The 18,060-nt window shown below is 46.8% G+C and overlaps 1 protein-coding gene and 1 pseudogene across 1 annotated transcript in view; both read left to right on the top strand.

The window, feature by feature from the left end:
• SORL1 (sortilin related receptor 1) overlaps nt 1–18,060 on the top strand; it is a 66,999-nt gene that overhangs the window by 20,401 nt on the left and 28,538 nt on the right. Inside the window, exons 12-24 of the mRNA XM_066639426.1 lie at nt 587–765; nt 3,802–3,988; nt 4,934–5,062; nt 7,750–7,835; nt 8,131–8,303; nt 8,758–8,889; nt 10,531–10,622; nt 11,337–11,583; nt 13,449–13,587; nt 14,127–14,300; nt 15,291–15,404; nt 16,092–16,214; nt 17,144–17,263. Coding sequence (XP_066495523.1) covers nt 587–765; nt 3,802–3,988; nt 4,934–5,062; nt 7,750–7,835; nt 8,131–8,303; nt 8,758–8,889; nt 10,531–10,622; nt 11,337–11,583; nt 13,449–13,587; nt 14,127–14,300; nt 15,291–15,404; nt 16,092–16,214; nt 17,144–17,263 — 1,895 coding nt within the window. The remainder of the gene's footprint in view (nt 1–586; nt 766–3,801; nt 3,989–4,933; nt 5,063–7,749; nt 7,836–8,130; nt 8,304–8,757; nt 8,890–10,530; nt 10,623–11,336; nt 11,584–13,448; nt 13,588–14,126; nt 14,301–15,290; nt 15,405–16,091; nt 16,215–17,143; nt 17,264–18,060) is intronic.
• On the top strand, nt 15,437–15,553 carry LOC136662668 (5S ribosomal RNA; annotated as a pseudogene).

The raw sequence follows: 18,060 nt of genomic DNA, 5'->3' as shown, positions 1-18,060 counted from the left end.
TTGAACCCTGACAGGAAAGCAAGGAGAGAAAGGAATGCTGAGATTCAGTGGCGTATCTACGGGGGGGGGGTCAGTAAGCACAGCAGGTGCCACAGTGCACCGTGTAGTGGCCCCTCCCACTCGCTGTCTGAGCCAGCATTGCTTTTGCTGCCCAGAATGGGTCCGATGTCGAGTGGGAGGGTGCGCTTACCTGGTGCTTTGTGGTGCCTGCCGTAGGTAAACATGCTGTGCCACTGCTGATGTTCATTATCTGAATCTTGTGCAGGCAAAGAATGTGAGGCATGGAAAATAATGGGATTCTGTCCTCAGCCAACTTTTGGGGAAAGAGGCTGGAGGGAGAGAGTGGAATTTCAACGTGATGCACGTGAGAGATTTCTCCCAAGTATTATAAGCAATCTGTCTTGCAGTTTTGAATCAAATTACACCTCAGCCTGGGGCAAAACCCCCCAACTCCACAGTCCCATTTGCAGGTGTGAGAAATCCAGGGTTGAATCTCTCTACGTGTTGCTTCTACTTGCCTGTCCCCCCATCCTTCAGACAGCTGCTGGGGTGAAAAACCGATCACCTGCCAATCAATCCCTTCTAGGTATAGCACGAATGAAGGGGAGACCTGGAAAACGTTCACCTTCTCGGAGAAACCCGTCTTTGTCTACGGCCTCCTGACTGAGCCTGGGGAGAAAAGTACCATCTTCACCATCTTCGGGTCTTACAAAGAGAACGGGCACAGCTGGCTCATTCTGCAGATCAACACCACTGATGTGCTTGGTAAGGGGGGAGAGAGCTGGCATGCCGTATACCTGTCCATTGGTGCTCTGAGCAGGTAGATGCACCCTTGCAAGGTGAAAACTGAAGTACAGTGGGCCCTTGTTTTCCACAGGGGATCTGTTCCAGGACCCCTCCCTCCTCCCGTGGATATGTAATTCCATGGATAATTAAATCCATGGGGGGTTACCTGGGGGGCTGCACCCAGCCTTCCAGACATTATGGTAGCCTCTTCAAAAGCCTCCCGGATGCGACCAGAAGTCATTTTTGGTTTGTGCAGGCCACTTCCTTTTGCATCCAGGAGGTGTTCTGAGTCACAGGGAGGCCTCCTTGTGCCTCAGAACACCTTCTAGACACAACCAGAAGCCACACAGAGGGTCCTCTGAGGCCTCCAGCCACTGGCTGGTTGGAAGATCCTGGAAACGGTAGTTTGGTGCTGAGTCATCTGTCTGACTAATCGCCCATGCAGAACTGCATCTCATGTCCTAACAGGTGGAGGGGAAGAGGGATTTACTGTTAACTGGCTTAAGCCTGCAGGTGAGATATACAGAGTGATTCCGTAATGAAGATAGGAAACTGCCTTTTACTGTCCATCAAGCCCAGCACTGTTTTCTCTGATAGGGAAAGGTTCTGCAAGGCTTCGGCTCAAAGGTTTTCCTCGATCTTCTCTGTGAGATGCCTGAGGATGCCTGGAGGCTGAACCCCTTGCAGTTTGAGCCCCAGCACTGAAGGACGGTCTTCCCTTGCAGTTCCACTGAATCTGACTGATCGTTCTGGGCAACAAATCCAAACTCATCCTTATCTCTTCAGCATCTCATCAGCCTGATTGAAAGTAACAGCTGAGGATTTGCTGCTCTCCCTCTGTTTCCCTCCCTCTCTCTCCCTCTCTCTCTCTCTCTCAATGTTTTCTTCTTCTTCTTGGGCTGGTGTTGATTTGGGGAGAGCTCCCATTTCCAGCAGCTCTCCCTGCAAATAACCATGCTGTCAGATTAAAATCAGAGAGGCGGTTTAGCGTAGCAGAAGAATGAACTTGAGCGGAATGTAAAACCCGGCCTCTTGATGCCCCATTGTAAACTGAGCCTCTGCAAGTCACAACTGTTACTACACTGTGGAATAGCTTACATCTTTCGGTCACATAAATGTATTTTCTCTGCTCTGAGCTGTGTGCTGTTAACCTCAAGAGGCAATAATACCGCTCTGCCCTGGACAGGTGGACCTGCAGCTGGGTTTACCTTTGTTGGCACTTGGGGCAAAAAGTGCAGGTCCTGAGTAGTACCTCTGGATCACCTCCAAGCATGAAGTGAATGCAGGGGCTCTCCCCTGAAATGGACAGTCAGTGGTATATTGCCTCTAAAAGTGGAGTCTCCACTGAGCTGATGAGGATGTAGTGAACTGCAACCAGTAATGGTTATATGGTCTGAGATGGAAGCCTGGCTGGCCATCAGATGCACCTAGAAAAGGTATGAGGAAAGGCTATGGCGTTTGGGCCTCTTCAGCCTAGAAAAGAGACGCCTGAGGGGGGACATGATTGAGACATAGAAAATTATGCAGGGGATGGGCAGAGTGGATAGGGAGATGCTCTTTACACTCTCACATAACACCAGAACCAGGGGACATCCACTAAAATTGAGTGTTGGGAGAGTTAGAACAGACAAGAGAAAATATTTCTTTACTCAGCGTGTGGTTGGTCTGTGGAACTCCTTGCCACAGGATGTGGTGCTGGCGTCTAGCCGAGACGCCTTTAAAAGGGACAAGTTTCTGGAGGAAAAATCCATTACGGGGTACAAGCCTTGATGTGTATGCGCAACCTCCTGATTTTCGAAATGGGCTATGTCAGATGCAAGGGATGGCACCAGGATGAGGTTATCTGGTGTGCTCCCTGGGGCATTTGGTGGGCCGCTGTGAGATACAGGAAGCTGGACTAGATGGGCCTATGGCCTGATCCAGTGGGGCTGTTCTTATGTTCTTAACTACAATTCCCAGAAAGCCTTGCAGGTCTCTTGTTATCTGGTGTGCTCCCTGGGGCATTTGGTGGGCTGCTGTGAGATACAGGAAGCTGGATTAGATGGACCTATGGCCTGATCCAGTGGGGCTGTTCTTATGTTCCCCACTGGATCATCCAGGGCCCATCTAGTCCAGCTTCTTGCACCTCACAGTGGCCTACTAGATGCCTCAGGGAGCACACAGCACCACAAGATATTAGCATCCTGTTGCCACTCCCTTACACCTGGCATTCTGAGGTAGCCTAGAACCAGGAGGTTGCACATACCCATCATGGCTTGTAACTTGTAATGGTCTTTTCCTCCATCAATCTGCTCAACCCTCTTTTAAAGTCATTTAGGTCAGATGCCATCACCGCATCCTGTGGCAAGGAGTTCCACAGATTAATTGCATGCCGGGTATAAAAACGTAAGAAGACCTGAGAAGATAACACTGCCCCCTTTTTCCTTCCATTAATGCAGCCTCAGAAGTGGCCTGCCACTTGGTGCAAGAGCCTAGGAGACTCTGGGTTCGAGTTCTGACTGTTGCTGGCAATTGTGTCCAGCTTATCTGTAAGACCAGTCAGGAATTGTAAAGGACAGTTTGTGAGGGAAAACTGAAAGGACTGGACTATGTAGCTGGAGGTCATGAACAATATTTGGTCCCACCACACTCTCTTGACTTGTACCTGCATCCCTTTGAAAGGGCATTCAGGCAGCTGGACCATTTTTCGAAGGAAGATGGGAAGTGCCTTGCTCAGAAGTTTTATCAGGTAGTTTTAAGTTTATGTAGGCTGTGGCCCACCTAGCTAAATGCAGCCCACTAGCCATATAGCTTGTTGACTGCTTGAAAATCTCCCCTCCCCTGCCCTGTATTTGCATTCTGGGTAATAAGTTACAAAAGATGGTTTATGAAGGCCCTTGTGAGCCGCCGTCCATGAACGCTGGGGCTGCATCTGACTTGGTGCATTGCAGGCTGGGCAGGCCCTTTGCAGAGATGCCCACTCTTGGAGATGCCTTTGTTCTCTTTTGAAACCCAAGCCTGCTGTTTGTCACGCAGGGGTGCCTTGCACGGAAAACGATTACAAGCTGTGGTCCCCCTCTGATGAGCGAGGCAACGAGTGCCTCCTTGGCCACAAAACGGTCTTCAAGAGACGGACCCCCCACGCCACCTGTTTCAACGGGGAAGATTTTGACAGGCCAGTCATGGTCTCCAACTGCTCCTGCACCAGAGAGGACTTTGAGTGGTGAGTGGGTGGCCTGTTAAGTTCTCCAAGGGTGGACCTCAGTGAAGATCAGTCTGTGATTAATGGCCTTGTATGTACAAACCCCTGCAGATCTAATTTACATGAGCCCTGGGCATCTCTTAGCTTGATCAGATAACAGAAGGAAAACAGTGTTGATTGAAAGCATGCTTTAGTTAGCAGTGTGGGTCAAGGACTAGCTAGGCTTATAATGGCAAACGCATAACTTGCCGAAAATGAATCTTGTGTGCTTTTTGTTGAAGATGATTGAGACTTAACCTTGAGACTCCAGTTTTGAATATTCAAAGTGGTTCCCTTGTGGAAACCTGGAATGATGATAGATAAGGGAGCCAGTGATTTACAGCACAATCTTATGCATGTCTTCTCAGAAGTAAGTCTAATTGATTTCAGTGGGACTTACTCCCAGGTAAGTGTGTATAGGATTGCAGTTGGGCAGTCCAATCATACATAATTCCCTGTGCGGCGATGCCGCGTCTTGCTTCCTCCAGTGGCCACAAGGTGCCAGAAGAACAAGCCAAATATTTCACAAAAATATCCCAAGGGTGGTGCAGAGTGGAAAAATGGGGACTATGCCTTTTTTTCCCCTTAAAGGCGGAAGTGCGGGGTCAACTTTTTGTCAGACCTTGATTGAAATCTGGGTAGGCTGCAAGGCCTCAAAATGTGAAATTTGGTAAGGATCTGGGGCCAAATCTGGCCCAAGAGCCAACAGTCGGTGATCACGCCTGTAATGAATGAATGCGTTCTTAGACACTCAAGAATGCAAAGTCAAGACATGCTGTTAGTTCATTTTCCTATCAATACATTCATTTAATGCCTGCATTTTCTGAGCAGTTGTGTTTCAGCTCCTCTGCAGTTAGAAATCTCGTACTTTACTAATAAGCAAACGAAGGAATGCCTTTTATCCTCTTTCTTTCCTTCTCTGCTCAGTGATTTTGGCTTCAAGCTAAGTGAAGACCTGTCTTTGGAAGTTTGTGTACCTGATCCTGAGTTTGCTGGCAAGCCATCCTCTCCTCCTGTGCCCTGTCCCGTTGGCTCTTCGTACAAGAAGACCAGAGGGTAGGTGGCTGTGCATGAAAGAAAAATTGGGGGTTGAGATTTAGCATCATTGCTCGTTAAATGGTTTTGGTGACAGCTGGTTGTATGGAGATATAATGGGTGCTTGTTATCTGTTGCATCTCAGTGGCAGAACCCTATGCTTGGCATGCAGAAGATCCCAGGTTCACTCCTGGCAGCACTGCTAAGTATGGCTGGTCCTGTAGTGTTCCCCTACTGTGTACTCAATGTAGATAATGCTGAGCTATGAAGGACTCATTGTCTGACTCCATATAAGGCACCTTAATAAGTTCAGTGAGTTACTGGGCTGTTTGAGCGTACGGTGCACTTTTGGTGGGTGGGCTATGAAGCTATGAAGGACTCATTCAGTGAGTTACTGAACTATGTGTACTCAATGTAGATAATACTGAGCTATGAAGGACTCATTGTCTGACTCCATATAAGGCACCTTAATAAGTTCAGTGAGTTACTGGGCTGTTTGAGCGTACAGTGCACTTTTGGTGTCAGCGGGGAATCTGTTCCTGGACACACACCCCCCCCACGATGCCAAATTCCACGGATAATGAAATCCACAGGAGAGCCCACCTGACGACTTGGAAGTGCCGTCCAGTCATGACTGGGAGGACTTCTAAGGTGCGAGGAGGCCGCGGCCTCTGGTTGTGTCTGAGAGGTCCTGTGAGGTCCTCCAGTTGTGGGCTTGGCACCTGCATATACTGAAAGCTGTGGACACTGAACCTGCGGGTATGGAGGACCCACTATGGAGGATTAAGACTTTGTCATTCCAGGATCTATCAAGAACATTTTGATGAAGCAAGATACAAAGACACTGATTTTTACCTGAAGATGCAAACTTACTGAGCATTTTTAAAAGAAGGAGGGCGGAGAGGGAGATGCCACAGGATATGGTGCTAGCATCTAACCTAGATGCCTTTAAAAGGAGACTGGACAAATTTCTGGAGGAAAATGCCCTCACGGGTTACAAGCCATGATGGGTCTGTGCAGCCTCCTGATTTTAGAAGTAGGCTACCTCTGAATGCCAGATGCAAGGGTGGGCACCAGGATTCTGGTCTCTTGTTGCCTTGTGTGCTCCCTGGGCATCTAGTGAGATACAGGATGTTGGACTAGGTGGGCCTTTGGCCTGATGCAGTGGGGCTCTTATGTTCTTAGGTTGTTGTAGGCAGGGTGTTTTTCATTGGAAAGAATTTCACAGAGGAAAGTTCTTTGAAGGGAAGATGAAAGCTGCAGACGAGATTATTAACTCTGAAATAAGCAAATGGGAAGAAAGGGCGTAACCCGGGTTGATAACCTTCAGGGGCCTGATCTATACAGTCTCAAAACTGCTCCAGGTTTACAAATTCATGAAACAGATAAGAGAGAGTTTATATTGCTCCTCAACAGAGAGGCCTCTCTTGAGGAATAAAAAGCCAAAAGTTTTGTAAACATCACCCTCCCTGTTCTGTCTGCCTTCCCATAAAAAAATGATAATGTCTGCTATCAGACCCCCAGATCCTCTGTGTAGGAAGGAGGGTGGAACTAAACATTATGAGATAAAAAAGGTTTTCAATCTAAGCCTGTAATGCTAATGGAGGGGAGAGCATTTCTAGGGAAGAAGAAGTGGGAGACAGGAAAGGGACATACATAATCCTTTGCTTGCTTGCTCCCTTCAAACCCCCCCTCCCCGTTTGTAGCCCATTTTTCCTCAAGGGGGGAGGAATAACTGGGGAGTTTCATTGCAAGGGAGAACCAATAGGCAGCAGAAAGATGAAGACCCCACAATTCCTTCTCTGCCATCACCACATTCTTGTTACTTCTGCAAATGTACATTTGGGAACATGAGAGTCCCAAGTTGCTTGGAAGGCCATTTCAACCCAAGCTTGCCCACTCGGTGTAATGAACCCCCACACGCTCAGCCTGTCATTGTCCCATGAAATAATCCTCCTTGAGACTGCATGCTGTTTCCTATCCAACAACGCTTTCTGCTTGGGAATTTTCTGCATTTTGATGTGTTCCCTTTTAAAAAAACCAAACACATCCATAGGTCATATGTGGAAGTCAAGAAAATTTTATTTGTGTTTGCTTTTCTCTATACACTCAAAGTTGTTTACGGCCAATAAAAGGGAAAAGTCAACCATTTTCAGTTTGTTTAACCAATAATAAATTTCTGTTTGGTTAAAAAATTTAAACAATGCACACAAATGAAAGAAAGAATCCCACAAGAGAAGTGGGCAATGTAGTGACAGTTCCATTGTGTCCTGGGCAACAATGTCCCATTCAGATGCATCCTGGTGAGCGTATTTGTTCCTTCTTTTTTGCATCCTGGACATTTATGTCTCAATATATGTATATTACATTAGATGTACTTTTCTATTTTTAAAATGCAGAGGTAGGGTTAGGGCTGGGATAAGAAGCTTAGGATATATGATAGGGGGTTTGTTGCCGCGATATAGTTTGTTTGTTTGTAGCCCAGTTGTAGGGGGATCCAAATGACCAGGGCACAAAATAAAAACCAGATGCCAATGACCAGAATGCATTTGACCAGGACGCAATTGACCAGGACACAAATACCCTAATACCGGGGAGAATACTTGATGTGCAGTCTTATCCACATCCATCTAGCTGGCCCCCAAGTAACTGTGCATAGAATCGCAAGCTTACTGTCTTTAAATGCATGCTTTGGTTCTCTCTGTTAGCTACCGGAAAATATCTGGAGACACTTGCTCAGGTGGAGATGTCGAGACCCGTCTGGAAGGGGAACTGGTACCATGTCCATTGGCAGGTAATTCAAGAAAGGAATGGTGAGGGGGACAGAGGGATTAGGACCTGATCAGGTAGACGAGCAGATGAAAAACTATCAAAGATAGAGGGAGGCATGTCTTCATTCTGCCCACTTTAAAGAGAGCAACAGGGAAATGTCCACACCTAGTGACTTTTTCCTGTGGAATAAATGTTGCGTTCACACCTACCCTTGATGTAAAACTGTAAGACCCTAGTAAGATGCGCAGTCCCAAAATTAAAAGAACAAAGATTAAAATTTAAGATAATCATCCCCAAACCTTTCTCTCTGCCCGTAGAGGAGAATGAATTTATTCTGTACGCCACGCGGTACTCCATCCATCGGTATGATCTGTCTTCTGGAATCAGCGAAGAGTTGCCTCTGACGGGATTGCGAGGGGCGGTGGCGCTAGACTTCGATTACGAGCGCAACTGCTTGTACTGGGCTGACGTGACCCTGGACATAATCCAGGTGAGTTGTTCCTTGGAACCCCTAAGGTGTGGTCAAGTGTTTCTCTGCCCTGATTCTTGAAGGAGGAGGAAGGCATACAGCCCTGTAAGGGTCTCTCCTCTTTCTTTTTCCATTCCACATGCAAGGAAGGAAATGGGGAGATGTGGAGATCTTCAGGGGGCAACTGAAAGAGGAGCCTTACCTTTAGTGGCGCTGCTATTCTGCATGGCTGGTGGTAGCATCTCCCACTCATCAGTTGCATGGGGAATGATGTTACCCCATCATGACGTTTGCAGCATTAGTGCAAGTCTCCTGTGACCCTGTCCTCCTTCCCCTCCAGCGAAACTCTTCCTGTCGTTTAGGATGTTCAGTTGTGTACTTCTTCCTGGGTCAACGTTCCTCACTCCTTCGGTTTTATCCTAGCCTACAAGAATGGAACTCGCGGATGCTTTGAATCCCTTGTGTTTATTTCCAGCGACTGTGCCTCAATGGGAGCTCCGGACAGGAAGTCATCATCAGCACCAGTCTCGAGACCGTCGAGGCGTTGGCCTTTGAACCCATCAGTCAGCTGCTGTACTGGGTGAATGCTGGCATTCCCAAAATCGAGGTGAGCCTTCATGCAACCAGCATGCCTTGCTGCCAAATGTAGCAGCTGCTGCCAGAACTGAGAGTTGCAACGTTTAATTGATTAATTAATTAAACAGGGCCTTTAATTGATTAAACAGGGCCTTTTCAGTGGTGGCACCTGCGCTATGGAATTCCCTCCCCTTTGAATTGAGAGTAGCTTCCTCATTATTAACGTTCTGGCGGGGCCCAAAGACTTTTTTATTCAGGAAAGCCTTTGAGGCACTATAAGGGCTGTTTTTATAAATTTATAAATTATGTCTTTTACTGCTTTCGATCTGCTGCTATGTATTTTATCTATGTATTTTATCTTGTTTTAATTGTTTTTAAGTGTTTTGTATTTTTAATGTTTATCTGTTGCCTTGTATTTTAACCTGATTGTTAGCTGCCTTGGGTGCCCTTCGGGGAGAAAGGTGGAATATAAATCGAATAAATACAGTGGTGCCTCGCAAGACGAATGCCTCGCGCAACGGAAAACTCGCAAGACGAAAGCGTTTTGCGATTTTTTGGGTGACTCGCAAGACAAATTTTTCTATGGCCGTGCTTCGCAAGACGAATTTTTTTTGCAAATTTTTTTTTTGTTTGTTTGCAGTTTGCAGTGATGCCTCGCAAGACGAAATTTCCGCAATACGAAACGACTCGTGGAACGAATTAATTTCGTCTTGCGAGGCACCACTGTAAAAAAAATTAATGTTATTAGATTAATTTCTTTTTTTAAAAGCCCATTAAGTAATTGAAAGCATTCACTCATTAAATGGGCAGCAGATTCTTGTTTTAAAAAATACTTTTCCATGCAAATATTTATAGAAACTGCATATGGTAAGCAGCGTCTTAGAAGATGCATCCCATCCTTCGTTCTCACTTAGGCAGAATGCCTCTTGTGAGATGATGCCTTCTATGACAGACTTTTGACTCTTATGCACTTTTAATCAAGGTAGTAATTGACTGACAGCACAATTGTATGCATGTCCGGTCAGAAGTAACAGCCCAATCCTAAGCTTCCCGGCCCCTGCTGGAGCAGTGGCACCAAAATGGCTGGGAGCAGTGGCACCCAGTGACCTTCCAAAGGGCACTGGGAAGCAGCCGGAGGTCTTCTCAGGGGAAGGGAACTTTTGTCCCCTTCCCCGGGGAAAGCCCCAAGCCCTGCAATGGGGCTTCTCAAGTCTATACTAGATATTTGGCTGGCACAGAGTTGAGAGACTCTGTGTCAGACTGGAAGGTCCGACACGGAATACTGGATTCAGCGGAGCAGAGCTCCACTCGTCCCGCCCTGCTTCCTACACCTGCCCCACCTTCCTCCCCACCGCAGAACTCCTTTCCCCCACCCCGACAAACCTCAGAGCCGTCTGGAGCTCTTTCCTTGCTCCAGGCAATATGCAACTGGGCTGGCACCAGCACTGACTCGGCAGAAGGTATCGCAGGCTTGCCTTGCAGTATGTTTGCGACACCCAGCACTGGTGGTACACTTGTACAGCTGGCACTGGTGAGCTCAGGATTGGGCTCTTAGTCTCACTGAATTAAGTGGGACTTACTCCCAGGTAAGTGTGAATAGGATTGCAATCTAAAACTCTTAAGATGCAAGCAGTGACATTATAGCCCACAACAGCAACTGATATGCTCCTAGGTTGCCAACCTGGATGGGGACCTGCGCCTTACGATATTGGATTCTTCTGTGCTGGAACGCCCACGAGCCTTGACTCTGGTTCCTAAAGAAGGGTAAGCGGAATGACAGATTTGCTAACAGCTACACTGGTAAGACTAGGGTAGTTTGTGCACCATCCCCCGTGGTTGGTCCTGGACAAGTCCTTGCCTTCCAGCTACAGTATTGTTCAAAATCTGTAAAATGGGCGCAGTAGTGACCAGCTTCCTGGGGCTGTTGAGAGGATGAATGATCTCGGTACGGGCATGAAACTCATTTTTTCAAAGGTACAGTGCTGTGTTTGGGAACAGGCAGTACACATTTCTGTCCTCTATACCAAGAAGGAGATCTCAGTTTGTTCACAATCAGAATGCTGTGCCCAGTGAGAGAGAAGAATTCAAGTTGAAGAAGGTGCAAAAAAATACGTGTATATATATTTTCTCTAAACTAGAAACTGGAGTGGTTAAGGAGCTTGCTTACTTTCCACGTCCTGGAGGACATGCTACTTTTCCTAAGCTCACCATCCCAAGTCGCTGTTCATGATTTCATTTGGACTGAGTACGTGTGCCAGGAATGCATAAAATAATGACCAATGAAACCAGACAGCCTATCACTCACGTACTGTGACCATCATCTAGTATCCCAGTCAGTAAGTGAACTTGGAAGGCTTATTGAACCCTCGGTAGGCTGCTGAAGACCACAACTTTGTGTAGGCCTAATCAGTTCGAGTTTTAGACCACCTGGGTTTCACTGTTCTTGCAACTGATATACTTTGCAATTTGCATTTTCAGACTGATGTTTTGGACTGACTGGGGGGACTCCAGGCCTGGTATTTACAAAAGTGAGATGGATGGCTCTTCTGCTGTTTGCATTGTCTCTGAGGGGGTGAGGTGGCCTAATGGCATCTCTGTGGATGATCATTGGATCTACTGGACAGAGGCCTACATGGACAGGATCGAGCGAGTGGACTTTGATGGCCTACAGAGATCAGTGATCCTGGACAGCCTCCCCCATCCCTATGCCATTGCAGTTTTTAAGGTATTTAAACATTAATCTAAGCACAAATTGTCTAGATGCCCAATGAAAGAGTTCTTGCTGAACTTGCTGAGGTTGGGGGCAATCTGCAGTGCGAATGGGAGGCTTTATAAAGCCGTTGTACAAATCAATGTTAAGGCCACACCTGGAGTATTGTGTCCAGTTCTGGTCGCCGCATCTCAAAAAAGACATAGTGGAAATGGAAAAGGTGCAAAAGAGAGCAACTAAGATGATTACTGGGCTGAGGCACCTTTCTTATGAGGAAAGGCTACGACATTTGGGCCTCTTCAGCCTAGAAAAGAGACGACTGAGGGGGGACATGATTGAGACATACAAAATTATGCAGGGGAAGGATAAAGTGGATAGAGAGATGCTCTTTACACTCTCACATTACACCAGAACCAGGGGACATCCACTCAGATTGAGTGTTGGGCGGGTTAGGACAGACAAAAGAAAATATTTCTTTACTCAGCGTGCGGTCGGTCTGTGGAACTCCTTGCCGCAGGATGTGGTGATGGCATCTCGCCTGGATGCCTTTAAAAGGGAATTGGACAAGTTTCTGGAGGAAAAATCCATTACGGGTTACAAGCCATGATGTGTATGTGCAACCTCCTGATTTTAGAAATGGGCTATGTCAGAATGCCAGGTGCAAGGGAGGGCACCAGGATGAGGTCTCTTGTTATCAGGTGTGCTCACTGGGGCATTTGGTGGGCCGCTCTGAGATGCAGGAAGCTGGACTAGATGGGCCTTGGCCTGATCCAGTGGGGCTGTTCTTATGTTCCTTGCAGAACTGTAAACGTCATTCACACAGGGGACAGATTAGGCAGGGCGCTGGATTCAGCCCGAGGGCCGGAGTCTGGACAGCCCTGCTTTAGAATCAAAGAGTACAATGCTTGTAGCTGCTCCTAGATAAACCCACATCATTCTGCCTGTAATAACTAACAGTTCCTAAAGCAATACCTGATATTGGGGCAGCTCATTTACTCTTAGGGTAAATGCAGAAGAAATTTAATGTTTGGGTATAAGTTACAAAACTCTGTTCAAATTCCCCTCTGGCTACTTACACTTAAATCCAGAATTTCAGTTTCAGTTCCCAATGTAATGGGGTTGTCTACAGCAACCTGATAAGTAAGAGGTGTCCATCTGCACAGAAAGTGAGGTCTTTGCAGGATAAACCAGAAGCAGGAACAGAGGACTGGTTTTCAGCTCCAGGAATTTTGAAATGTGCTTATTAAAGTACGATTAACGAGAGAGGAAATGTCTGGGTTTTTAAGCCTAGGAATCTTAAGCCATTTCTGCCCAGCATTTCGTATACACAACAGGGAACAAATTTGTACACCTGTGGGTTGGGCAGAAATGTGTTAACCCTGGTTTCACCATCCAACCCTGGTTTCATGGGTTACTCCTACCAATCACTCCAAAGGCAGGACTGTGTAAATTAGGCTGTGTGTCCTTCTGGTAGGAGAACCCCCTGGCTATTTCAGTTCTTTCACTGCCCTTTTAGCTTCACAACAGTCTTGTGAGGTAGGTGAGGGTGAAAGCGAGACCCACCTAATGAGTTTCAGGGACATAAAACTGGATCTCCTCAGTTCTAAACTGACATCCTAACTACGATATTACACTGTCTTTCCCAGTAGTTATATCGATCTACTTACAGGGCTGTTGTAAAGATAACTGAAATACAGTTTGTTAAGAGCTTTGAATATTTGAAATTAGTTCTAAAAATGTACAGTGTTATTAATATGTTCATAGGCTTAAGAGATACCTATTTTGCTGTATTTTTTTTTCTTTATTATTATTTTTCTTTAAATCCTGTCTATAATGGCAAATATCCATCACATCTAAAATGTGAACGGGTTGCTTTTCAGAATGAAATCTACTGGAATGACTGGTCACAGCTGAGCATTTTTCGGGCTTCCAAGTATAGTGGCTCCAGAATGGAGACTTTGGTTGACCATCTCAATGGCGTGATGGACATGAAGATCTTCTACCGTGGGAAGACTGCAGGTATTTCTGGAAGACAGTTTGAATTTTTCTGTTTGTTTGCATTGAGGTATCTCCCTTGAACGTTAAGGTAAACCAGCAAAACTGGGTATGCATGCTCTATGTGTGAAATGTAAACACCAGCCCAGCGCACACATCCATTTTTGATAGAGGATGGCAGCAAAGACATAAGAGGCATTCCTTACAGTCACTGAAAGATGGAGGTTAGGGAGAGACTCAGAGGATATGAGGTCCTGTTTCAGAATCCAAGGGGAGATGTCAGGATCCAAGGAGACAGTCTGGGACAGTTTGCCCCGGCTGAAGAATAAGCGCTGCAATTCTGTTCTACTGCATTTTGGGAAATGTGTGTTGTTTGTTGCTCTTTGGAATTTGATGAAATCCCAGAGGTTGGGATTAGGTTGGTATTTCCTTATTCCTTTTTGCTTTGGGAGTTTGAATTAAAAAGCAGTTTGCAAACCTTGTAAACAAATACAACCACCAAACAAACTTACCCTGCAGTCAACAGTCTTGACCTTGATAAGCTGTCCCTCCTCTCTTGTCAGGGCAGAATGCCTGCATCACCAGCCCCTGCAATCTGCTCTGCCTGCCCAAATCCAACAACAGCCGAAGCTGCAAGTGCCCTGAAGGTGTCTCTGGCCACATGCTCCCATCGGGGGAGATGAGGTGTGATTGCCCACCTGGGTACCTCTTGAAGAACGGCACCTGTGTGAAGGAAGGTAAGCATCACCCTAAGAACATAAGAAGAGCCCTGCTAGGTCAGGCCAAGGGCCCATCTAGTTCAGCTTCCTGTATCTCACAGTGGCCCACCAAATGCCCCGGGAAGCATACAAGACAACAGACACAAGCTGTGTCCCGGTGCCCTCCCCTGCATCTGGCAGTCAGAGGCAGCCTGCCTTAAAACCAAGAGCTTACACCTACCTACTATAACCCGTAATGAATTTTTCCTCCTGAAATTTGTCCAATCCCCTCTTAAAGGCATCCAGGCAAGTTGCCATCACTACTTCCTATGGCAAAGAGTTCCACAAACTAATTACACGCTGGGTAAAGAAATATTTTTTCTTCTGTTTGTCCCAACTCTCCCAACACTCAACTTCACCCTCTTGCATTCTGCTGTATACATCAGCTTTTTAGATTTCATCATTTTACATCATCACGACACACCATGTGCATTTGTCATGTAGATATGCCCTCTGTTTGACAGTAAAGGGGTGTGCTCAGGATACGACAGGGCTGGGACTAAACTGGCTTCTTGACCCCGATGGGTCTTTGATGGGGGGGGCAGGTGTGGCCCCCACTTGTCAGTGCCCCAGATTACAACATTTTTTGTTTATTTATCTGTTCTAATATTGATGTTGTTTACCTTCAGATGCAGTGGCATAGTCAGAGGGGGCACAAAGCACTAAGTTTTGCAGGCATCTGAGTGCGCCATGCAAGCGGCCCCTCCCCTTTGAAACCATTCTGTGCGGTGAGAACAAAACAGAGGTGGAGACTTCCATTCGCCTCCATTTTGCACCCACTGCCTGGAATGGCTCCAAAGGGGAGCGTTGCCTTGCACACTCCAGTGAAGCTCCCTGCAAAACTTAGTGCTTTGCACCCCATCTAGCTACTCCACTGATGCTGCGTTGTTGACTGGAGCCTAACTGCAATTTTGATTTCTGCTTGTTTGTGCTGGTTTCTCACCTGGCCCCTCTCTGTGGCTGCACCAGAAAACACCTGTCTCTCCAACCAGTACCGGTGCTCTAATGGGAATTGCATCAACAGCATCTGGCAATGCGACAATGACAACGACTGTGGGGACATGAGTGACGAGAAGAACTGCCGTGAGTTGCAGGGCCGTTCGTGTTTCTTTAGCCCCATCAGCCGTTACCCTGCACATGCCTGATCTCATCTGATCTTGGAAGCTAAGCAGGGTCAGGCCTGGTTAGTACTTGGATGGGAGACCGCTTGGGAATACTGGGTGCTGTAGGCTTCTACCATAGTCTTTCGAGACTGAAGGTTGCCAACCAACCCACAGAGTGGGCTTTACAGAGTGACTTAAGTAAAGGGGGAAAGTCCCTGCTCTAAGGGCTGTCCTAATCTGAATGCTGACCAGGAGCAGTAGAGGGAAGTGAGGAAAGAGATATGCAGGTGAGTTAGACAAATGCATGGAAGAGAGGTTGATCATGGGTGGTAGTCTCATAGATAGCGGAACCTCCATGTTCAGGGGCAGTGAACCTCAGAATACTGGTTGCTGTTGCTGTTGGGGTCGCAACAGCAATTAAGGGCCTTTGCCTCCATCCCCAGCGTATGGGCTTCCCAAAGCCTTCTGGTTATCACTGGGAGAGAATATAAGTTTGAGCCTGATGCAGAAAGACATTTCCTAGCACAGCCAAGTGAACCAGCAACCCAGGCAGGCCGGGAGCCAGAAGGCCCTCCTGTTCTGCAGGTTTATTTCGACCAAGCTGCTAGCATTCCAGGGTGGCTCGTTGGTGGCCTGAAAATCTCCCTCTTCCCTCTCCTTTGTACAGCAACAACCACGTGTGACGCTGACACTCAGTTCCGCTGCCACGAGTCAGGGACTTGCATTCCGCTCTCCTACAAGTGTGACCTGGAAGATGACTGCGGGGACAACAGTGACGAGAGCCACTGTGGTACGTGCGGTGAAGCCATTGGTCAGAAAGCTTTTCCTCACGTGTTTAATGCTGAACATACAAACCTCCTGCTTTCTTCCGAGTCTGGAACCTTAGTCCATGTGATTCTGCACCAGCTGACAGTAGCACTGCAGAAACCAGGAGGAACATAAGAACAGCCCCACTGGATCAGGCCATAGGCCCATCTAGTCCAGCTTCCTGTATCTCACAGCGGCCCACCAAATGCCCAGGGAGCACACCTGATAACAAGAGACCTGCATCCTGGTGCCCTCCCTTGCATCTGACGTAGCCCATTTCTAAAATCAGGAGGTTGCACATACACATCATGGCTTGTAACCTGTAATGGATTTTTCCTCCAGAAACTTGTCCAATCCCCCTTTAAAGGCGTCCAGGCTAGATGCCGTCACCACATCCTGCGGCAAGGAGTTCCACAGACCAACCACACGCTGAGTAAAGAAATATTAGGAATCTCGTAAAATGCTCCAAAAATTCTGGAGGAAGCTCCTGCGGTCTACAGTGTCTTTCAGATCAGAAGCACTTGCTAGAAAAGACCACCCCTGCAAAATTCCAGTGGTGGGATGTCGCTCAATCCCTTTTTGTATAAAGTATGACTGTGGATCATTGAGGGGTAAAATATGTGTGTGTAGACACACACATACTACGGAATTATTCACATTTTTAGACCACCCTTCCTCCAAGGAGCTCAGGGTGGTGGAAGATGGTTCTTCCCCATCTTTTGTCTTCACAGCAACCCTGTGAGGTAGGTGAGGTTAAGAGATGATGAGATGGCCCAACTTCACCCGGGAAGCTTCATAGGGAGCATTTGGGAGCAGAGAGAAGATATCACCCACCTGTAGAAGGCCAGCCAGTAGATGACATTTAAATGTTTGTATTTCCTTCTCTGGGCCTTTTGTGTCCTGTTTTTTCAGAAGCCCATCAGTGCCAGAAGGATGAGTTCAGCTGCAACTCTGGGATGTGCGTCCGTCTCTCATGGAAGTGTGATGGTGACAATGATTGCCGGGACTGGTCTGATGAAGTCAACTGTACCGGTGAGCCTTTTTTGGACTTGATCGATAAGCGCTTGGCAAAAGAATAGATGAGTTGGTGTCATCTGTTGCCTGCGTTTAGTAGACTCCTTGGCAATGATCTGTATGTTTTTAAACCAACAGAAAGTCAACAGGAATAACTGGAGCAAGGGGAAATTTTTATCTTTTCACTGGCGAGGAACTCCATTAAAACATTTTGGATTTGAGAAGAGTTGAGAAGGGGAAAGAATACTGAGCAAAAATATTCTTAAATCTTAGGAGCTAGAATCCAATCTTTAAGCCCAGGAGGATTGCCCCAAATCCCAACCCAACTCGAGGAGTCTCCCATTGCTACTTTTTCTTAACCTTGCTACTTGGGATCCTTGTAGATGGAGATATCAGGGATTGAACCCCGGAGTGCAAAGCATGAGCTATGGATCCATCCTATGAAATTACTTTATTTTCTTTTTCCCCCTTTGGCTATATTTATGTTCCAGTCCTGGAGAGCTGGCAAACTACAGTGGTTGGTTTTCTAGCAGTGTGGCTTTTCAAGGGAGGTTTATACATTGCAGTGGCTTATCTCTCCTGTGAGTTTCCAAGAGTGAATGATTACAGGACAGGAGTCTACTCTGTAAAGCCTGTTAAGATTTTTTTTGGGGGGGTGAGTTGGTGGTGGTTGTGGTTACAAATGTTGTTTTGTTAAGCCTGCCTTGAAATTATTTGAGGATAACAGTTATGTTCGAAACAGTTCATTTGGCAGCTCTGCCGCTGCATTTATGCCTCTTATCGAAAATAATTACATTTCACAGTGCATACTTAAT

Source organism: Tiliqua scincoides, chromosome 11, assembly GCF_035046505.1.
Source record: "Tiliqua scincoides isolate rTilSci1 chromosome 11, rTilSci1.hap2, whole genome shotgun sequence".
NCBI classification, from domain to species: Eukaryota; Metazoa; Chordata; class Lepidosauria; order Squamata; family Scincidae; genus Tiliqua; species Tiliqua scincoides.
This window is presented reverse-complemented; position numbering and strand designations above follow the sequence as displayed.